This window comes from Ovis canadensis, chromosome 13, assembly GCF_042477335.2.
Source record: "Ovis canadensis isolate MfBH-ARS-UI-01 breed Bighorn chromosome 13, ARS-UI_OviCan_v2, whole genome shotgun sequence".
In the NCBI taxonomy this organism is placed as follows: Eukaryota; Metazoa; Chordata; class Mammalia; order Artiodactyla; family Bovidae; genus Ovis; species Ovis canadensis.
In genome coordinates, this window is record NC_091257.1 from 62,771,686 (window position 1) to 62,794,797 (window position 23,112).

General features: G+C 37.2%; 1 protein-coding gene across 6 annotated transcripts in view; it reads right to left on the reverse strand.

Annotated features, from left to right (window-relative positions):
* Positions 1-23,112, reverse strand: part of GPCPD1 (glycerophosphocholine phosphodiesterase 1) — a 69,788-nt gene that overhangs the window by 18,640 nt on the left and 28,036 nt on the right. For 4 of the 6 annotated variants that reach the window (XM_069547956.1, XM_069547960.1, XM_069547958.1 and 1 more), the window contains 8 exons: positions 20,738-20,861; positions 14,334-14,565; positions 12,348-12,510; positions 11,719-11,851; positions 11,317-11,371; positions 7,304-7,396; positions 2,837-2,914; positions 183-222 (listed from right to left, as the gene is read on the reverse strand). In XM_069547956.1, coding sequence (XP_069404057.1) covers positions 183-222; positions 2,837-2,914; positions 7,304-7,396; positions 11,317-11,371; positions 11,719-11,851; positions 12,348-12,510; positions 14,334-14,565; positions 20,738-20,861 — 918 coding nt within the window. The remainder of the gene's footprint in view (positions 1-182; positions 223-2,836; positions 2,915-7,303; positions 7,397-11,316; positions 11,372-11,718; positions 11,852-12,347; positions 12,511-14,333; positions 14,566-20,737; positions 20,862-23,112) is intronic. The other 2 variants (XM_069547959.1, XM_069547961.1) reach the window with 1 other exon arrangement.

Sequence of the window (23,112 nt, forward strand, 5' to 3'; positions counted from 1 at the left end):
GCTTTCTGTACACATGACACATACGCATTTGACAAGTATTATATGTAAAGCCTTTGCATCTATAACATTACATTTATATAACTAAGTATTATATTAAGGTCACAAAGAGTACATTAAAATGGATAAGAAAATTCATTATGCTAATCATGAAATGAAAACAATGTTTTCATATTGGTACATACCTTTCAGATCTTTAGATTTCAATGCAGTCACATGAGTGAGCTGGAAAAAACACACACACACAAAATGCAATCATTAAAAAATCATTAAAATCATTAAAAAAAGATTCTGACCGTATGGCTAACAGAACTATAGCTTGAAAAGCTAGCTGGTTAGAAAAAACATAAAATGTAGAATTATTATTTTAATAAGAATAAGCCCTTATCAGTGTATATATTTTATATTCACATACATATACAAAAGATCATGATCAAATAACCAAGGAGAAGAAATATATAAATCAACAGCTTAGAAAACTATTTACACTCAAACAAGCATTTAAGATATCTAATGAGAACAGGAAGGATCATCATGTAAAATTATATGGTATCAATAAAATAGAGAAGGATCTTAAGAATAAGTATAAAAATCAACAATAGCATAGAAGGTCAAGTATGAAATAAAAAGAGCTAAAGCAGACCAGCAAAAGAAATGCAAAAAAGCAAAATGGCTGTCTAGGGAGGCCTTACAAATAGCTGTAAAAAGAAGAGAAGTGAAAAAGTAAAGGAAAAAAGGAAAGATCTGAATGCAGAGTTCCGAAGAATACCAAGTAGAGATAAGAAAGCCTTCTTCAGCGATCAATGCAAAGAAATAGAGGAAAACAACAGAATGGGAAAGACTAGAGATCTCTTCAAGAAAATTAGAGCTACCAAGGGAACATTTCATGCAAAGATGGGCTCGATAAAGGACAGAAATGGTATGGACCTAACAGAAGCAGAAGATATTAAGAAGAGGTGGCAAAAAGACACAGAAGAACTGTACAAAAAAGATCTTCACGACCCGGATAATCACAATGGTGTGATCACTCACCTAGAGCCAGACATCCTGGTATGTGAAGTCAAGTGGGCCTTAGGAAGCAGCACTACAAAGCTAGTGGAGGATGGAATTCTAGTTGAGCTATTTCAAATCTTGAAAGATGATGCTGTGAAAGTGCTGCACTCAATATGCCAGCAAATTTGGAAAACTCAGCAGTGGCCACAGGACTAGAAAAGGTCAGTTTTCATTCCAATCCCAAAGAAAGACAATGCCAGAGAATGTTCAAACTACCGCACAATTGCACTCATCTCACACGCTAGTAAAGTAACGCTCAAAATTCTCCAAGCCAGGCTTCAGCAATATGTGAACCGTGAACTTCCAGATGTTCAAGTTGGTTTTAGAAAAGACAGAGGGACCAGAGATCAAATTGCCAACATCTGCTGGATCATGGAAAAAGCAAGAGAGTTCCAGAGAAACATCTATTTCTGCTTTATTGACTATGCCAAAGCCTTTGACAGTGTGGATCACAATAAACTGTGGAAAATTCTGAGAGAGACGGGAATACCAGACCACCTGCCCTGCCTCTTGAGAAATCTGTCTGCAGGTCAGGAAGCAACAGTTAGAACTGGCCATGGAACAACAGACTGGTTCCAAATAGGAAAAGGAGTACATCAAGGCTGTATACTGTCACCCTGTTTATTTAACTTCTATGCAGAGTACATCATGAGAAACGCTGGGCTGGAAGAAGCACAAGCTGGAATCAAGATTGCCAGGAGAAATATCAATAACCTCAGATATGCAGATGACACCACCCTTATGGCAGAAAGTGAAGAGGAACTAAAGGGCCTCTTGATGAAAGTGAAAGAGGAGAGTGAAAATGTTGGCTTAAAGCTCAACATTCAGAAAATGAAGATCATGGCATCTGGTCCCATAGCTTCATGTGAAATAGATGGAGAAACAGTAGAAACAGTGTCAGACTTTATTTTTGGGGGTTTCATAATCACTGCAGATGGTGACTGCAGCCATGAAATTAAAACACGCTTACTCCTTGGAGGGAAAGTTATGACCAATCTAGATAGCATGTTGAAAAGCAGAGACATTACTTTGCCAACAAAGGTCCGTCTAGTCAAGGCTATGGTTTTTCCAGTGGTCATGTATGGATGTGATAGTTGGATTGTGAAGAAAGCTGAGTGCCGAAGAATTGATGCTTTTGAACTGTGGTGTTGGAGAAGACTCTTGAGAGTCCCTTGGACTGCAAGGAGATCCAACCAGTTCATCCTAAAGGAGATCAGTCCCAGGTATTCATTGGAAAGACTGATGCTAACGCTGAAACTCCAATACTTTGGCCACCTCATGCAAACAACTGACTCATTGGAAAAGACCCTGATGCTGGGAGGGATTGGGGGCAGGAGCAGAAAGGGACGACAGAGGATGAGATGGCTTGATGGCATTACCAATTCAATGGACCTGACTCTGAGTGAACTCCGGGAGTTGGTGATGGACAGGGAGGCCTGGCCTTCTGTAATTCATGGGGTCGCAAAGTGTCGGACACAACTGAGAGACTGAACTGAAGTAAACTGAAAGCCCCTATGGCCTACAAAGACTTATAGCCCAGTCTCCTTCATGAAAGCAAAAACCAATGGGATCCATGGAAACTGTTAAAGATGACAGATGGATGAGCACAAACTCATTCTTCCTAATAGAACAGAAAACCAAAGCATAGACTCTACACATGCTGTATATATAGCCATCCCCATGGACAAAGAGAACATTAGTATATATAGACAAATACAAATAGAGCTAAAACTAAATGATTAATGTAAAGTCAAAAAGATTAACTAACATTTCACACTATTATTACCTTTAACAACTGGAGTTGGTCAAATGTTAACTCTTTCACTGGAATTTCAAATAATTCAACTGGATCAGCATCAAATTTCTAAAAAGAAGAAAATGGGGCCATAAGTTATTACTGAATATTCACTCTAGACAGTCCCTATGTCTCAATTTTCTGATAAGAATAATTGTTTGGGGGTCACAGTGAGCCCACGAAGGGGAGCTCTTTCTACCTAACACTACCTTCCAGCTCTTAAATTCTGGCTTTTTAATTTTTAATGTAGGTAAAAACTTTTTTTTAGTGAAGAAAAAAACAGCTAGGAAGAAGCTGTAGCACTGAAGACACACTGAGAATCAAGCCATAGATCAGTAATTTCTCCTGTTTCCTGCCAGGCTGTATACATTTGACATATATCCATGCTACATAACTACGGAATCAACAGGCAAGCATGAGCCAAATATGGATTCGTTTCTGTCAAGTTTCTAAACATTTCAAAATCTTTTAAACTGAAGTTTGATTAAAAACAACAGAAATCAATTGTCATGAAAAAATTGATTATAGATGCTTTCACAATAAGCAAATCTGTTTTATTAGATTTTAATAAACCAAAAGTCACACTATTCAGGCACTTCTATCTTAAGGAAACGAGTTAATGCACCACCAGTAAATCATCAGTCCAACAAACAAATTAAAATCCAGTGTATCTCTATTCATTTTCACATAAAGTACATATAGTATGAGACTATGTAAGTTTTTCTAGAAGGATACACAAGAAACTGCCAAGTAGAAAAGAGAGTATGACCAAGGAGAAAAAGGAAGATCAACGTTTCATTTCATAATCTTTTTACTTTTTAAAATTTTATTTATTTATTATTTTTGACTGCACTGGGTCCTCATGGCTACGCCCAGGCTTTCTCTAGTTGTGGCAAGTGCAGGCTTTCTTGCAGTGCTCAGGCTTCTCACTGCTGTGGCTTCTCTTATGGCAGAGCACAGGCTCTGGGAGCACAGGCTTCATAGTTGTGGCCAGTAGGCTCAGTAGCTGTGGCAAGTGGGTTTAGTTGCCCCATTGCATGTGGAATCTTCCTGAACCAGGGATTGAGCACTAATCCCCTGCACTGGCAGGCAGAAATTCTTAACCACTGGACCACCACTGAAGATCCACTTCATAATCTTCTGAACTATTGGTATAAAAAATACTGGTATATAAAAATAAATGAACATCAATTGGTTTTATAAGGAAAATACCAACTTAAAAATGACTACTAAAACAATAAACAATTTATTGTTTTCATTCTGCAATTAACTCAGGTTCAATCAAAGAACAATCAAAGTCTGGTAAAAATGAGGGGTCAGTTAAACTCTTCAATTAACCCTCACGGAGTTTAAGAAATTACAGCTAGAGTCACTAATCTCAATCTTGGTTAGTGAGTTCCTTCACCATTCCATCCGTTTTTGTTTCACTTTGCATTAACATTTCCCCCACAGCAAAAACAACCTGTCCCAAGTCTAATTCTCCGTCTTTCATCTAAATAGGTGCATCCTGGGAATTCCCTGGCGATCCAGTGGTTAGTACTCAGCACTCTCACTGCTGAGGGACTGGGTTCAATCCTTAGTAAGGGAAGCAAGAGTCCCCAAGCCATGCAGCATGGTGATCCCCAACAACAGATGATTTAAATAAATAAATAGGTGCATCTCCTTCCTTCTCCTAACACCATTTCACAAAAAAGGGAAGGATCCTTTTCTATAAATGAAAATAATCCAAACTCATATGACTGATTATAATAGAATCCACCAGCAGGCAGAGTCAGGTGCCTTGTCACAGATTTACACTACATTATGTAGCTCAACATTCAGAAAACTAAGATCATGACATCCGGTACCATCACTTCATGGGAAATAGATGGGGAAACAGTGGAAACAGTGTCAGACTTTATTTGGGGGGGTTCCAAAATCACTGCAGATGGTGACTGCAGCCATGAAATTAAAAGATGCTTACTCCTTAGAAGAAAAGTTATGACCAACCTAGACAGCATATTCAAAAGCAGAGACATTACTTCACCGACTAAGGTCCGTCTAGTCAAGGCTATGGTTTTTCCTGTGGTCATGTGTGGATGTGAGAGTTGGACTGTGAAGAAGGCTGAGAGCCAAAGAATTGATGCTTTTGAACTGTGGTGTTGGAGAAGACTCTTGAGAGTCCCTCGGACTGCAAGGAGATCCAACCAGTCCATTCTGAAGGAGATCAGCCCTGGGATTTCTTTGGAAGGAATGATGCTAAAGCTGAAACTCCAGTACTTTGGCCACCTCATGCGAAGAGTTGACTCATTGGAAAAGACTCTGATGCTGGGAGGGATTGGGGACAGGAGGAGAAGGGGACGACAGAGGATGAGATGGCTGGATGGCATCACTGACTTGATGTCCGTGAGTCTGAGTGAACCCCGAGAGTTGGTGATGGACAGGGAGGCCTGGCAAGCTGCAATTCATGGGGTCGCAACGAGACGGACACGACTGAGAGACTGAACTGAACTGAACTGATGCAGCGTCTGGTACATGTTAGTTAATCTACAATGTTTTATCAGTTTCGGGTGTACAGCAGTGATTCAGTTACACAAACATATATATATATAAATAAATAAATAGATATATCTAGTCTTTTCCATTACAGGTTATTATGATATTGAATTAAGGTACTGTTCCCTGTGATATACAGTAGGACCATGTTGTTTATTTATTTTATATATTGCAGTTTGTATCTGCTAATCTCAAAGTCCAAATTTATATGAAATAATCCCTTTCCCCCTTTGGTGACCATAATTTTGTTTTCTAAGTCTCTATTTTGTAAGTTCATTTGTATTATATTTTAGATTCCATGTAAGTGATATCATATGGTATTTGTCTTTCATTTCCCGACTTACTTCACTTAGTATGATAATCTCTAGGTCCATTCATGTCACTCTAAGTGCTATTATTTAATTCTTTTTTATGGCTGAGTAGTATTCCACTGTACATGTATGTATCTTCACACATTCACCTGTATCCATTCATCTGCTGATGGACATTCAGGATGCTGCCATGTGTGAGATACTCTAAACAGTGCTGCAATAAACATTAAGGTGCATTTTTTTTTTAAATTATAATTTTCTCTGGAAATCCCAAGAGTGGTATTGCAGGATCATATAGACTTACTTCGTTTTTTGAGGAAATCTCCATACTGTTCTCCATTGTGGCTACACCAATTTATTCCCATCAACAGTGCAGGAGGGTTCCTTTTTCTCCATACCCTCTCTCCAGCATTTATTATTTCTCAACTTTCTGATAATGGCCATTCTGAGCAGTAAGAGGTGGTACTTCACTATAGCTTGGATCTGCATTTCTCTAACAGTAATACTGAGTATCTTTTCACGTGCCCATTAGCCACCTGTATGTCTTCTTTGGAGAAATGTATATTCAGGTCTTCAGCCCATTTATTGAATTATAAGAGCTGTTTGCATATTTTAGAAATTAATCCACTGTCAGTAGCATCATTTGCAAATATTTTCTCCCAGTCAGTAGGTTGTTTTCTTTGTTGTGCAAAAGCTTCAGAGTAATTAGATCCCCTTTGTTTTTTATTTGCATTACTCTAGGAGATAGATCCAAAAAAATATTGATGCAATTTATATCAAAGAGTATTCTGCCTGTTTCCTCTAAGCTTTATACTGTCTGGTCTTACATTTAGGTTTTTAATCCACTTTGAGGGTTTTTGGGTTTTTTTTTTTAAATAATTTTATTTATTTTGGGCTGTGTTGAGTCTTTGTTGCTGCATGGGCTTTTCTCTAGTTGTGGTTAGTGACAGCTTTTCTTGATGCAGAGCGTGAATCAAGGGCACGAAGACTTCAGTTCAGTAGTTGTGGCTTCCAGGCTCTAGAGCACAGGCTCAGTAGTTGGTAGCACATGGGCTTAACTGCTCCACAGCAAGTGGGATATTCCTGTATCAGGGATCAAACCTGTGTCTCCCACACTGGCAGATGGATTCTTCACCACTGAGTCACAGGGAAGCCCTGAGTTTATTCTTCTATATGGTGTTAGAGAATGTTCTAACTTCATTCTTTCCCATGTAGTTCTCCAGTCTTCTCAGTCTTAACTTCAGATCAACTCAACTGAAAATGATACCCATCACAGTTTTAAAGAAAATGCCAGGAGATGTGGGTTTCCTCCCTGGGTCAGGAAGATCCCCTGGAGGAGGGCATGGCCACCCATTCTAGTATTCTTGCCTGGAGAATCCCATGAACAGAGAAGCCAAGCAGGCTACAGTCCACAGGGTTGTAAAGAGTCAGACATGACTAAAGCAACTGAGCATACATACATCAGTGTCTGCTGGGGATTGGTTCCAGGACCTCTCATGGATACCAAATCTACAGACGCTCAAGTCTCCTATGTATAATGGCATGTATATATAAAACTTGCTGATTTTTAAACTTTTGTCTAACTGTAAGAATTAAAGGAATTTCTACATACCTTTTTCATAGTCAAACAACAAGTCAGATCATGATACACCACAGGCACAAAATCTTTTGAAAGATGTACATCAAATTCTACAAAGGCTGCACCCTGAGAGGGGAAAAAAAAAAATTGAAAAATATCATCTAGCCCACAATACATCTAAAACTCTAAGAATATAACAAATGTATTATTCACTATAAAAGTATAGACCTATCTATACACACAAAAACTTCCTCAAGAATTATTTAATGCTATACTTCAAGCTTTTTCTAAAAGGTAATCTTTTAAAACAATTTTAACTTCTTTTTTGTAACAGCACAACAAATTTTCCTGGCAAAAAATTGGGTACTGATCCCACTCACACACACTCCAGGGCCTTTCTGTGGCAGTGGACAGCCTTCACCAGTGTCACCTCTGCTCCTGCTATTAGCACAAATGGAGCCTACAAGGAGTCTGGGGCATGGCTACCTCCCATCTTGTTGCCCCCTGCACATCTCAGGTTCAATAGTCAAACCTCAAAGGTGAGGTGGGAACAGGAAAAGCTGCAATCTCTTAGCTCTGCTACTTGGTGCACTTGAACAACACTTTATAGCCTTTCTTAATAAAACCTCAATAATCAGATTAAAGAGGAAACTACAACTTCTGCTGAAAAGAGAAAACAGAAATGGATAACAAGAATAGTGCATACACCAAATTTCCTAATAGAAGCTTAAACAGAAGAAATATGTACACCAATTAGACTTAAGTCAGATCCATGACTTATGAATTAATCCAAATAAAGGCTAAAAACATAAACTGACAAATTTGTGAATTCACTATAAGAAAACCAGCTGGGATCAAAGGATACAAGATCTGACGGTGTCTATGGCCCAGAGAAGTGCTATGTAAGAATGGATGGACATGTTTCCATCCCTTACCCTAGCTTTAGTCAAGAAAAATGCTTAACTTGTCAGTACATATAGATCATAGGCTAAAACCAAAGGAGTCTGCTTCCTCTGTAACTTCTGAAGCAGGAAATAAGCTTAGCTGCTTCCACTGTCAACAACAAAATAACACAAATCATTTTTATCAAAGAGGGGAAAAAAACCCTATACCCTGTAAAGAGTTAAAACAATTATGCATAAAGTATTGCTTTCCAGTTTTAAAGTTTAATTTTAGATTACCATCCTTTAGGAAGATAAATTTACTAAGGGATAAAATCTGATATCAAAATTCATATGTGAGGGACTTTCCTGGTGGTCCAGTTATTAAGACTCCACATTTCACTGCAGGGGGCCCGGGTTCAAGCCCTAGCCAAGAAACTAATCTACCACATGCAGTGTAGCATGGCCAAAAATTAAAAAGAAAAAAAAAATTCTTGTGTGAGCAAGTTTTAAGAAATAAGCCAATAATAACCGAAACCTCTTCAAGGATGTCTTTAACATGAAACCAAACGAGCCTTTCATAACTAACATAAGACATTCTATAAAATGATCTATGAGAGTAAAAAGGGTTTCAACAGAAAAGGGCTCAATGGAATCTTCCCTCAAAAAGCAGACACCCTGAAAGCTCTTTATTAGGGATCTTCATGTGTTCGCAGCTAATAAAACCATGTTTAGATTACTTAACTATAAGGAACTGAAACTAGTTACAAATAATGACCTGCAGCACAGCATAATTGTATTTTAACATCTTTTCAACACAAAATTATCAACTAAACATTTTTGAACATAAAATCAATGATTATGATAATCAATCTAAGATCTCAAGAAATATAAAATGCATCATTATTTTATATACCACTAAGAGGGAGAAAAAACAATGCCAATCAAACCATGACAAGTTAAGACAGTTGTAAATCCTATCCCAATTTTAGAGATGCTAAAATACGGGAAAAGTGTGTCTTAGAATAGTTGTTTGCTTCATATAAGTGATAAAATTGAAATCTAACAAATCAAGTTTATTTGCTGAACTATTTTTAAAAAGGCAAAGCTTAAGGCATGTATGTGGAGGACAATGGGAAAAAACTGAAATATATATAGTTTCTCAGTTTTCCCCTTAGTTTAACTTCAAAACATGAGGCTTAACTTGAGGTACAGTAGAAGGTGAGGGGGGAGGAAACACACAGGCTCTTGATTTACAATGTCAAACTTCAGGTACTGAAAAACCTAAACACTAAAAAAAAAAAAAAAAAAAAACACCACTAACCGAATAACGATATAAAAGGAGTTAAGAAATTCAGCATGATCAGGTTAGAATCAGGACGGTATACAGTATATATATATATATCTGTGTGTATATATATTTGTGTGTGTGTGTATATATATATATCTATATATATATATATGGAGTTTTATATACATATAATATATATAAGGAGTTTTATACACACACACACACACACAATACTATAAAAAGTTAAGAAGTTCAACATAATCGGGTTGGTATACAGGAGGCAAACTGACATACTAAGTGTTTTTCTTTGTGACCCCCCCCACCAGGCTTCTCTCTCCGTGCAATTATCCAGGCAAGAATACTGGGAGTGGGTAGCCATTCTCTTCTCCAGGGGATCTTCTCCACCCAGGGATTGAACCTGGGTCTCCGCATTCCAGGCAGATTCTTTACCATTTGAGCCACCAGGGAAGCCCAAGTGAAGAGATAGGACTAATAAGGAGTTAATATCTAACATAAAACTTTACAGCTCAGCATCAAAAAAACCCCCAAACTATCCATTTATTTAAAATGTTAGAAGAACTGAGTATACATTTTTCCAAAGGAAATGCAGATGACCAACAGATATAGGAAATGTTATAACACTCAGCATGAGGGAAATGCAAATCAAAATCACAAAGAACCGGACTTCCCTGGTGGTCCAATGGTTAAGAATCTACCTACCAATGCAGGGGACCCGGGATCAAACTCTGGTCTGTGAGACAAATAAGCCTGTGCACCACAACTACCAAGCCTTGTGCCACAACTACTGAAACTCGCATGCCTTAGAGCTCCTGCTCTGCAGTAACGAGTAGCCACAACTAGAGAAGCCCTTGCAGAGCAACAAAGATCCAAGGATAGCCAGAAAGAACTATAAAACAAAAAAACCACAATGAGTTATCACCTCACTGTCATCAAAAGAATGGCTATTATCATAAAGAACAGAAATAAATGCTGGCAAGCATGTAAAAGGAACCCTCCTACACTGCTGGTAGGAATGTAAACTGGTACTGACACTGTAAGAAACAGTTATGAAGGTTTTTCAAAAAGCTAAAAAGAGAACTACTATATGACCCGCCAATTCCACTCCTAGATATATAGCTGAAAAATACTAATTTGAAAACATATATGCTCTTTAATGTTCACAGTGGCATTATTTATAACTTCCAAGATAGAAAGAAACCAAACTGAATGGATAAAGACGTGATGTATGTATGTACACACACACAGCTCAGCTTTGTGTACTGCTCAGCCATAAAAGAGAGTGAAATTTTGCTATCTGTAACAACACGGATGAACTTGGAAGGTATTATGCTAAGTGAACTAAATCAGATAGAGAAAGACTATACTATATGACATCACTTGCATGGAACAGTGTTTACCAGTGGAGAGAGGGAAGGCAGGAGGGGCAATAAAGGCACAGGGGATTAAGTGGTACAAACTATCAGGTTTAAAATAAGCTACAAGGATACAACACAGGGAATATAGCAAACATTTTACAATAACTATAAATGGAGCATCATCTTTAAAAATTGTGAATAATTATACTGTATACCTGTAATTTATGCAATATATATCAACCATACTACAAATCACCTAATTAACTTTTAAGAGGATGCTTAGGATTCCATTGCTTTAATTCTAATCCATACCATGAACTGAAATTAAAATGCCTAGAAATATTTTATCTTCACTTAGAAATATATTTAGAAAAAGCAAAAATATTCTCCCTTTTACCCTATTAATGCAGACTGGAGGAGGCTGCCCCAACCTACAACTCTCTACTTTTCTACCTGTGGATCACTAGTCCAAAGTTGCTTAAAGAGAGGTTCACTTACATGACTAGCAGCATTTCTTAAAGAAGCAATAGTATTTTCTTGAACTTTAGCAAGCCTGAAAGAAAATAAATATACAGAAATATAGTTATCATTAATAAAGAAAAGATAAATTTAGTAAAGAAGTCAACTATATTTTCAATAATGGACACAGTATTTATTCTCTATTTTGAGGCTAACTTTACCATCCCTAAAATAAGACTGACCATTACTTAATTGGTGTGTGCATTCCTTAAATCAAGCTCTAATAATCCTAGGTATCTACAAGCCAATTTAAAGCCCAATTACAAAATTACATTTAAATCCAGGGTAATAATTAAAAGGATCCTTTGACCTTTAGTTGGTTAAACCTTATCATCAAGCATAAGCTACCAAATGCTAGTACTACTCAAATATTTAACCTACTGAGCAGTTGTTGTAGAATTCCCTGCACCTCGATGTCCAACATCCAATGGTATTCTTGGTTTCCAATACTTGGAAAATGAAGATTTCATGTCACAACTGTATCCTGGTAACGGCTTAATAATTATATAGTCAACTTTCATAGGAAAAATGGGGGAAGGGAAAAAGAAAGACAATTAGAAGGCTACGGTGAACTCAATTACACTTAAACACCATCAAACCAGCTTTATCAGTTGATCAAACAGAGAGAAATCAAGTCAATGACCATTCAGAGTAAAGCTTCCAGAAAATTGCTGTTGTTCAGTCACTAAGTCATGCCCAACTCTTTTGTGATCCCATGGACCGTCACTCCCCAGGATACTATGTCCATGGGATTTCCCAGCAAGAATATTAGAGTAGGTTGACATTTCCTTCTCCAGGGGATCTGCTCAACCCAGGGATCAAACCCATGTCTCCTGCTTAGCAGATAGATTCTTTACCAATGAGCAACCAGGGAATGTATTTGTTAAGATTCTGAAACAACTTATTAATTTAATTCTTTACCATTCTCAAAAGCACAATTTGAAACTAATTAGAACCCTAACTTAACGTTTGCTTATTTGTAAAGGGCCACCATGCTTGTCTAAGCTTACCTCTCACTTTGCCTATTGTTTTCCTAGAATTTCTGCTCATGATGGGAAGAGTAAGGATTCCAGCGCTCTTCCCACTCTCTGCAATGGTGGACGATAAGAGACATGCTGTACCCACATGTCCAGGAAAAGCATCACCCTGAACTACATGTTCACTGAGATCTTCCTGAAAAACAAGGATAAGAATAACCCAAATTCTTATAATTCAATATTCTCCATTAAAAGATAAAAAAAGACACCCTTAAAACCAACTCAGAATCTATGGAAGAAAATCAATAATACAACCAAATTTATATTCAGGTAATTTAGATAGCTTTGTTGTAACAAGTAACATATTTTCTTTTAGTATGCAAAGATATTTAATACACAGTATATTTAAGACTTTATGTTCATTAATCGTTACTGTTGATTTGTACTTCTTTTTTTTTTTTTTTTTTGGTGCCGGAACCCGGGAACGAATGATTTGTACTTCTGATCCTCTAACATATATTGTGCAAATATAAAGCGTCAACTGAATGTTTCTAAGTACTTTTATATTCAAAGACTAAGTAAGATACACCTGTTGGTGTTTAGTTGCTAAGTTGTGATCAACTCTTGCACAAACCCATGGACTAAAACCCGCCAGGCTCCTCTGTCCATTGGATTTCCCTGGCAAGAATACTAGAGTGGGTTGCCATTTCCTTCTCCCAGGTTTATTTCTGACCCAGGGACTGAGCCTGCATCTCCTGCTTGGCAGGCAGATTTATTACCACTGAGCACTAAGGAAGCCCAAGATATAATTATTTTCCTTGTGGCTCAGCTGGTAAACAATCTGCCTGCAATGAGGGAGACCTGGGTTTGATCCCTGGGCTGGGAAGAGCCCCTGTAGAAGGGAAAGGCTACCCACTCCAGTATTCTGGCCTGGAGAATTCCATAGACTATATATATAGTCCATGGGGTCGCAAAGAGTCGAACACGACTGAGTGACTTTAACTTTCACTTTTAATGTAAATTTTGTTCCTTATAAATGCATCTACACAGATGACACAGAGGGATGGTAACCTCTAGGATACTGAATACTTGAGATTATATAGTGTGTTTTATCCACCTAGTCTATGAATAAATTAGTACTTCCAAAACTGCTAACCAAATGAAAGGGAAGTCAGGCTGTTCGAGAGATTACTAATAGGTAGGTAGTAAAAGAACAAGGAAACATTCAACCAAAACTTCATATTTTTATAATAAATGTTTCACAGATCTTATTAATTAGGAAAGATAACTTTATATTATAAAGCTATAAGACATACTCAGGTTCTAATCCATCCTGAATTTTGCTATTTTCAGAAACACTGGATAGGTGCTACTCTTAGGGAAGGTTTATTCCCCACCCTCAAAGAGTCAAACTCTAATCTAGTATAAATGTGAGTGGAAATATCAAAGAGCCAGGACCTTAGGAGAAGACCCAGTTTTATTTGTGAGGAGCAGCTAAACAGCCCAAAAGCCAAGATAAGCATCACAAGCAGCTCTAGAAAGTTGGCAGCACAGAATCTGAATAACTTGGCACAATTTTCACAGCAACTATCTTTTCTTACATATTTATACTATCAAGTAAAGTTGGGAAAATGAGTTCACTATTACAATGGATTCTTATAAAATGCTTCAATAAACAAAACTTCAGTCATGAAGAGGGCTCAATCATGCTAGTTACATCAGTTTGCCTATCAAGTACAGCCTCTATTCTTCAAAGCAGCTTTGGGTACATTAATTTACGTTTAAAATACAAAGACATCTGGTCATAATTTGAATGCAATTTTGAAGTTCTCAATTATATTGTTGAGTCTGGCAACTCTAATTTTTTAAAATCTGCTAACATGTACAGAGGAGTAAACATCTAAAAAGTTGTATGAATCATATGTTTACATAAATTAGACTACAATAAAAATCAAAACATATTTAAAAATAAGCTCATGTCTATATTGTCTCTCACCCTCTTCAGTGAAATATACTTACCTCAAAAAAATCAAATATTAGCTCTAGGTTATCTGGTTCCATCGTCTGTATACTATACTCTGTCCAACGGTCAGGCTGTAAGCCATACCCACACTCCGGCTGTGAATGTCTACACTTGAATTCATTGTCGCTTATTAAGGATATCTCCAGGCTATTTGACATTTTGTGAAGAACAGTGGGAGATACTCTATCATCATCATCTTCCTCCAGACCCTCTAATGTCAGCTTTACCCTAAATGAAAGGAAAAGATGATGAAATGCAAAAAGTGAAGAAAGAAAATCTATGTATGTTACCTAAACACTAAATTTAAAATTGTTCCCTTTATATGCTAAACCTTCAAATAACAAAAGAACTATACATACTATAGGTTAAGGCATTAGTTGTATTTTATAAAATAGTGGTGCTTTTATCTCCAAACATTTTTGCCAAGTATTAAAATGAGACAAATGTTCATTATGCCTAAGGCTATTTTCATTAATTCTTTTTTAATTTTTTTTGCCTATTTTCATTAATTCTTTGAGTTTTTTAAAATGAATCTAAAGAGGCATTTACTATTATCCATTTATAACTGACTATCTCAATTTCTTATGAGAAGTTTCACAAATATATATATAACAAGTACAATTTTGAACCATATTCTGTTAGTGTGCATTAAAAGACTGTTAGACAGGGACTTCCCCAGTGGTCCAGTTGTTAAGAATCCATGTTCCAATGTATGGGTTTTAGGTTGGATCCCTAGTTGCAGAACTAAGATCCCACATGCTGCAGAGCAATTAAGCCCACACCACAACTACTGAGCCCATGTGCCTTAGAACCTGAGCACCACAACTAGAGAAAAGCCCTCATGCCTCAACTAGAAAAGACCACATGCCACAATGAGAGATCCTGAATGTTGCAACTAAAACCCGATGCAGCCAAATAAACATTTAAAAAAAAAAGCCTGTTAAGAGTTGGAGGTCGTAAATTTTTAAATTTCCCATACTTCTCACTACACTGAGACCAGGTATTTTGTGAACAGATTATTGAAGAAAACTATGGTATTCATGGTATTAAAAGCATGGTATATACATTTGCAAGTATGCATGGCTTTTATGTATTTACATATATGTACTTTTTAATGAAACAAAGGAACAAAACGAGAAACCAAGAGTCTTATAACCCCCACAGCAATGAAAATAAAAGACAAGTTACCTAAGCCACTGGGTCACAAAGACTAATTTACTCCCAGGTGAGAAGCAATCAGCTGCAGAGAACACTTGTAATGCCAATAAGTTAACTCAATTCTAGAATATTTCTTGCACCAACTGGAATGTACATAGATCATATAACTTTAATACCAATGATGTAGGAGTAATGTTATTGTATAGAGTACAGTTGAGCTAGGAAAGCTTTTCATTCTAGATTTAAATAAGATCCACTTAATAATACAAGTAATAGAACTGCATTAGTGAGGCCTGTTCTCTGAATGACCTGCTGCCTCCAACAACTGTGCAGACTTATCTTATGGGCACATATTCCAAGATATCCCAAAGGGGACATGACTATTCAATTAATAATAATGTGCCATAGTGATACTGTAAAATCAAAAGTAGCACCACTTTAATAATCCAAACAAAAAAGATCCTTTCTTCTCTCCAAACTCTTAGGAATATCTCTGAACAATTGATTTTGCTGGTGAGCCTGAAAGAGCAAACATTCTTTACCAGGACATACAAAAAGCGACCACAAATGGACTGTAATGAATCGGCAAGGAAAGCATGGAAGATTAAATATGACTATTCTCAGGCCTTTCTGGTGGTCCAGTGGTTAAGACTCCAAGATCCCAACATAGGCAACAAGGGTTTGATCCCTTGTAAGGAACTAGGATGCTGCATGCCCAGGCCAAAAAAAAAAAAACCCAAACTAGTTTACAAATAGCAATGTGCAACTACCTACCTCTCCCCCCTCCCCAAAAAAAAACAAGTTTAAAGGGATCAATTAAAGACTTTAGTCCATTTATATTAAAGGTTTTCTTCAAATAGCTATATAAATGTTATCAGTTCAGTTCAGTCACTCAGTTGTGTCTGACTCTTTGCAACCCCATGGACTACAGCAAGCCAGGCTTCCTTGTCCATCACCAAGTCCCGGAGCTTGCTCAAACTCATGTCCATTGAGTCGGTGATGCCATCCAACCATCTCATCTTGTCGTGCACTTCTCCTCCCACCTTCAATCTTTCCCAGCATCAGGGTCTTTTCCAAGGAGTCAGTTACTTGTATCAGGTGGCCAAAATACTGGAGATTCACCTTTAGCATCAGTCCTTCCAACGAATATTCTGGACTGATTTCCTTTAGGATTGACTGGTTGGATCTCCTTGCAGTCCAAGGGACTCTCAAGAGTCTTTCCCAATACCACAGTTCAAAAGCATCAATTCTTTGGTGCTCACCCTTTTTTATGGTCCAACTCTCACATCCATACATGATTGATTACTGGAAAAACCATAGCTTTGACTAGACAGACCTTTGCTGATAAAGTAATGTCTATGCTTTTTCATACACTGTCTAGGTTAGTCATAGCTTTCCTTCCATGGAGTAAGTGTCTCTTTTAATGGCTGCAGTCACCATCTGCAATGATTTTGGAGTGCAAAAAAATAAAGTCTCTCACTGTTTCCATTGTTTCTCCATCTACTTGCCATGACGTGATGGGACCAGATGCCACGATCTTCATTTTCTGAATGTTGAGTTTTAATTGAGCTTTTTCACTCTTCTGTCACTTTCATAAGAGGCTCTTTAGTTCTTCTTCACTTTCTGCCAGAAGGGTGGTGTCATCTGCATATCTGACATTATTGATATTTCTCCCGGCATCTTGATTCCAGCTTGTGCCTTCATCCAGCCCAGCATTTCACATGATGTACTCTGCATATAGGTTAAATAAGCAGGGTGACAATATACAGCCTTGACGTACTCCTTTCCCAATTTGGAACCAGTCTGTTGTTCCATGTCTACCTGTAACTGTTGCTTCTTGACTTGCATACAGATACAGGTATGCATATAGGACCTGCATACAGGAGGCAGGTAAGGTGGTCTGGTGTTCCCATCTCTTTCAGAATTTTCCAGTTTGTTGTGATCCACACAGTCAAAGGCTTTGGCATAGTCAATAAAGCAGAAGTAGCCGTTTTTCTGGAACTCTTGCTTTTTCTATGATCCAAGAGATGTCAGCAATTTGATCTCTGATTCCTCTGCCTTTTCTAAATCCATCTTCAACATCAGAAAGTTCACAGTTCACATACTGTTGAAGCCTAGCTTGGAGAGTTTTGAGCATTATCTTGCTAGCACGTGAGATGAGTACCATTGTGTGGTAGTCTGAACATTCTTTGGCATTACCTTTCTTTGGAATTGGAATGAATATATAAATGTTATAGTCTATCATAAAGTAACACTACTGCTTTCCAAGTTCTGGTGGAATCAAGTGAAAGAGAAACTTGTGTGTAAAATGTGGTGGTGAGATTTGCTTGTTAGATTACTCCTTTTGGCTTGTAGAAATCCCTAAGTAAGCAGTGCTGAAGGCAAGTCCAAGTCAGAGTCTCCCAAAGAGCCTGAACAGCTGCAGAAGCTCTTCATCAGTAGTGAGCTTTGCAACAACCAAGGAGAGTCTGAGAAGCCATTCTGAGCATTGGGGAATGCTCACACTGTGGCCATGAGGGGTCCAAATAGAGGCATGGGTTTGTCACAGTGGAGGCGGCAGATCTCACCATGAATGCAAGACCACACAAGGTGGATGGAAGAGTTGTGGAACCAAAGAGGGTTGTATCAAGAGAAGATTCTCAAACTGCCCACTTAAATGTGAAAAAAGTTTTTGTTCATAGCATTAAAGAAAACACTGAACATCACCTAAGAGATTAATCTGAACAGTATGGGAAAAATGAAGTCATTGAAATCATGAATCACTGAGGCAGTGGCAAAAAGAGAGGCTTTGCTTTTGTAACCTCTGATGACCATGACTCTGTAGATAAGACTGCCATTCAGAAATACCATACTGTGAATGGCGACAACTGTAAGGAAAGTCCTATCTAAGTAAGAGACGGCTACTGCTTCATCCAACCAAAGAGGCAGAAGTACTTCGGGAAACTTTGGTGGTAATCAAGGAGGTTGTTGTGGTGAGGATGACAACTCTGGTTGTGGAGGAAACTTCGGTGGCCAAGCTGGCTTTGGTAATAGCCATTGGTGGTGGTGGATATGGTGGCAGTGGGGATGGCTATGGATTTGATAATAATGGAAACAATTCTGGAGGTGGCAGAAGCTACAGTGATTTTGGCAATTACACATCAATCTTCAAATTCTGGACTCATGAAAAGATGAAACTTTGGATGGAGAAGTTCTGGCTCGTACAGTAGTGAAGGCCAATACCTTGCTAAACCACAAAAGCAAGGTGACTCTGGTGGTTCCAGCAGTAGCAGTAGCTACGGCAGTGGCAGAAGGTTTTAATTACTGCCAGGAAACAAAGCTTAGCAGGAGACGATAGCCAGAGAAGTGACAGGGAAGCCACAGGTTGCAACAGATTTTGTGAACTCAGCCAAGCACAGTGGTGGCAGGGCCCAGCAGCTATGAAGAAAGATGTTCTAGACAATACTCATCTGTATGGGTAAAAAAACTTGAGGACTGTATTTGTGACTAATTGTGTAACAGGTTATTCAAGTTTGTTCTGTGTAAAGCATTCCAGGACAGAGTTTTAAAGTAGACTTTTTTTTTGCATCCATGCTTTTTTCTGCACCAGTAACAGTCTGATCATGACATTAAATAAATGTGTCTTTAAAAATAAATAAATCAAATGTGGTGTTAAGGAGATAAAAATCATGTTAAGTGTTTTATTTAAAATGCAAATGCTATTGCTAAGCTTTTAGTCATGATAAATTTGTAGATAAATTATTTTCTAGCAAATGAAGGCTTAACCTATCAATACTATGAATTTGGGGGAAAGAGATGGTCAAAACAAACATCAATTGCTAGCTATGCACAGTTATTTCAGTAGGAATCAGTAATTTGTAGTGGCCAAATAAGTATGGTTATAAAAATATACCAATTTAAGCCTAAGCAACACAGTAATATATACAAACACTCAACTTCTATATAAACAAGAGAAACATAGGACTCAGTATGCATAAACAATCCAATTAGAACACAATTAATTATCTATTAATTTTTTTGGCTGCATCGCGGTATGCAGGATCTTAGTTCACCAACCAAGGATGGAACCACGTCCCTTACAGTGCAAACGAGAAGTCCTATCATCATCATTTCAAAGTCATAAAACGAAGACACTTTATAGCTATAACACAACTTATTTGCTTCTTTTAACACGTAAATACAATATCTAATTATTTATGACTATCTGGTTAGAGAATCTTTGCAATCAAACTGACCGAGCAGATCAGCTATGTGGTCCAATTACCTAGGTTTCTCAGAAGCAAAGCAGAGGCCTAAAAAAGCTAATGATCAGAGACAAGGTACATCCAACACACTTTACTCACTCTCAGAACAGGCCAATTGAAAGCATTGAGAAGTGTCACCCATCCTTTCCCATACGTATTTTATGACTAGGATAAGTAATATAGTATTTTCAGCAGTTACTGTAAAGCGTTTATGGATTTACAAACTGAACCATCATTATTAATTTTATCATGAAAATAGATATTAACTATTATTGTTAACTACTTTAGTTACTAAAAATGGCCCTTTCAACCCAGTCCTGACATTTTGTTAGAAAAACCTGCATTACACAGCATACTTAGAATTCTCGGTCCCAAAGTTAAAAAAATTCAAATGATAAGGCTGCCTGCTTTGCTAAGAAATCAGTCCATTCAAAGATATACATGGTGACATTACAAAAGTTTAAGTTACTATTTAGTTATTTATACAAAGCTTGACATCTATTTCTTAAATTAAGATTAAAATTGCACTAATCTGGAACTGCTCTGGTAACTGTGACCTTTCCTTAATGAAAAGGTTTTTTAAGACACAGGAAAATTTAGGACACTGAAGTGTATTTCCAGTGACCATTTTTCTGTTTGTGCCATTTTCCAATTATTTAACACAAAATCATTTCATCACATCAATTTTGAAACAAATTGCTACACTAAGAAATTTCAAATGGTAGGAACTACAAAGACATGTCAGCCTAGAAATCACTTACGTAAGGTAAAAAAAAAAAATTTCTGATTTCACATTTGGAGATTAAGACTAATGTAAGTACATTTAACTGTAGTAATCTTCATGCAAGGAAGCAAATTCACTTTTACAAGACCCTGCTGTTTGTTAGAATATAAGAATGCTATTTCCTCAGTTGATACACTTAAAGCCTATAACCAGATGGATCAGAAATCTACAGCAATGGTGAAAATAAATAAGTAACAAATACACATGGTCCTACCTAAATCTAGATTTTTTAAATTTTTTCTTGGTTATTGAGACAGGAGGTTTTTCGGAATAATGCAAACGTAATCTGATTTCGGTCTGACATGTCAGCCATCCAGAATCCAGAGTCTCAATACCATCTAGAAAAAGTATGAAGAACACTAATTAATATACACATTTTAAAAAACAAGCCAATAACTACAAGACATAGCGACAGTTCCAGTTCACATTCATAGTTTGATACACTCAGGTTATCTATCATTGGTATTTCTCTTCAAAGCAAATATACAAGTAGTCTTAAGTTTGTCATTAAAAGAAAACTTTTATGTGAAATACGTAATGTATATACATATGAAGGGGGAAAAAACTAAATGAACATTAACAACTAAACAAACTAAATTAAAATACTCTTATTGAATATATTATTGCAGCAATACGAATCTATCTCAGAAAGAATATATATCCCAAGAAGGCTTATAACCTAGCAGTTGTTCCACTGCTGACCACAGTTACAATTCCAAAGTGTCACATGAGATACTCAGCTGAAAACTAGTTATTCCACTAGTGCTGGCAGTGGAGATACCAGGAGGTAAGAATCAAACAAAATCAATGTACTGGGAGATGCTAGGGGCAGGAACAGGCGGTTGCCAACTAGAGGGCAGCCGAGGCCAAACAGGAAAAGGGGCTTGGAACAGAGCCTGACACACACCAAATACTGAACAAATATTTGTTGAAAGATTTTATCAAGTAACAACACCCCATTTCTGGAGCTGTTTATCTCCTGAGCCATGGCATAGTTCATGACTCCAAGGAGATTAAGCCCTGAGCCTTTGGAGTGGGAGCACTGACTCTTACAAGACCCTAGACTACCAGAGAACTAACCCTAGGGAGTACCAAATAGTGAGAACTAACACAAAAGAAACCACCTGAATACAAGACCCACCATTACCCAACCACCAGTAGCATCCTGTATAGGACACCTCATCTAAACAACAAACAAAACAAAAATACAAACCAAATCATCAGTAGACAGGCGTACCACCTCACTCAGCATTTCCCATCAGAGGAAAAACAAACAAAAACTCAGCACAAATCTCACCCTATAGGAAGCTCACACAAACCACTGGACCAACCTTAAGAGGGCAGAAACCAAAAGGAAGAAAAGAATTCAACCTTTTTCAAGAAAAGAATTCAACTTTCCTTGAAGCCTGAGAAAAGGAGACCTCAAACACAATAACTTAAAAAAAATAATAATGAAAAGGCAGAGAAATAATGGACAAATAAAGGAACAAACTAGAAATACAGAAGTCCAAATAAATGAAGAGGAAACAGGGGAACTACCTGAAAAAGAAAACAGAATAATGATAATAAAGATGATCAAAAACCTTGAAAACAAAATGGAGAAAATGCAAGAATCAATAAACAAGGACCTAGAAGAATTAAACAACATACATACAGAGACAAACACAATTACGGATATTAAAATACTCTAGAAGGAATCAATAGCAGAATATCTGAAGCAGAAGAAAAAATCAGTGAGCTGAAAGATAAAATGGCAGAAATATCTTCTGAAGAGCAGAACGAAGTAAAAAGAATGAAAAGAGCTGAGGACAGTCTCAGAAACCTTTGGGACCATATCAAATGTACAACATTCTAATTATAGGGGTCACAGAAGAAGAAGAGAAAAAGGGTATGAGAAAATTTTTGAAGAGATTATAGTTGAAAATTTCCCAAACATGGAAAAGGAAATAGTCAATCAAGTCCAAGAGGCACAAAAAGTCCCATACAGGATAAACCCAAGGGGAAACACCAGGACAGTAACAAAAACTAAACACAAAGAAAGAATATTGAAAGCAGCAAGGGAGATGCAACAAGTAACATACAAGGGAAACCTCATACATTTAACAGCTTATCTTTCAGCAGAAACTCTGCAGGCCAGAAGGGAATGGCAGGATATATTTAAAGTACTGAAAGGGAAAAATCTACAACTAAGATTACTGTACCTGGCAAGGGTCTCATTCGAAATTGACGAAAAGCTTTTCAGAAAGCAAAAGTTAAGAGAATTCAGTACAACCAAACCAGCTTTACAACAAATGTTAAATGGACTTATATAGTCAGGAAACACAACAGAAGAAAAGAGATGTACATAATCAACCCCAAACAATTAAAGAAAATGACAATAAGAACACACTTATCAATAAATTACTTTAAATGTAAATATATTAAATTCTCCAACCAACAGGCACAGAATGGCTGAATGGATACAAAAGAAGACATATATATGCTGTCTACAAGAAACCCACTTCAGATCTCAAGACACATAAACTGAAACTGAGAGGATGGAAAAAATGTATTTCATGCAAATAGGAAGCAAAAGAAAGCTGGAGTAGC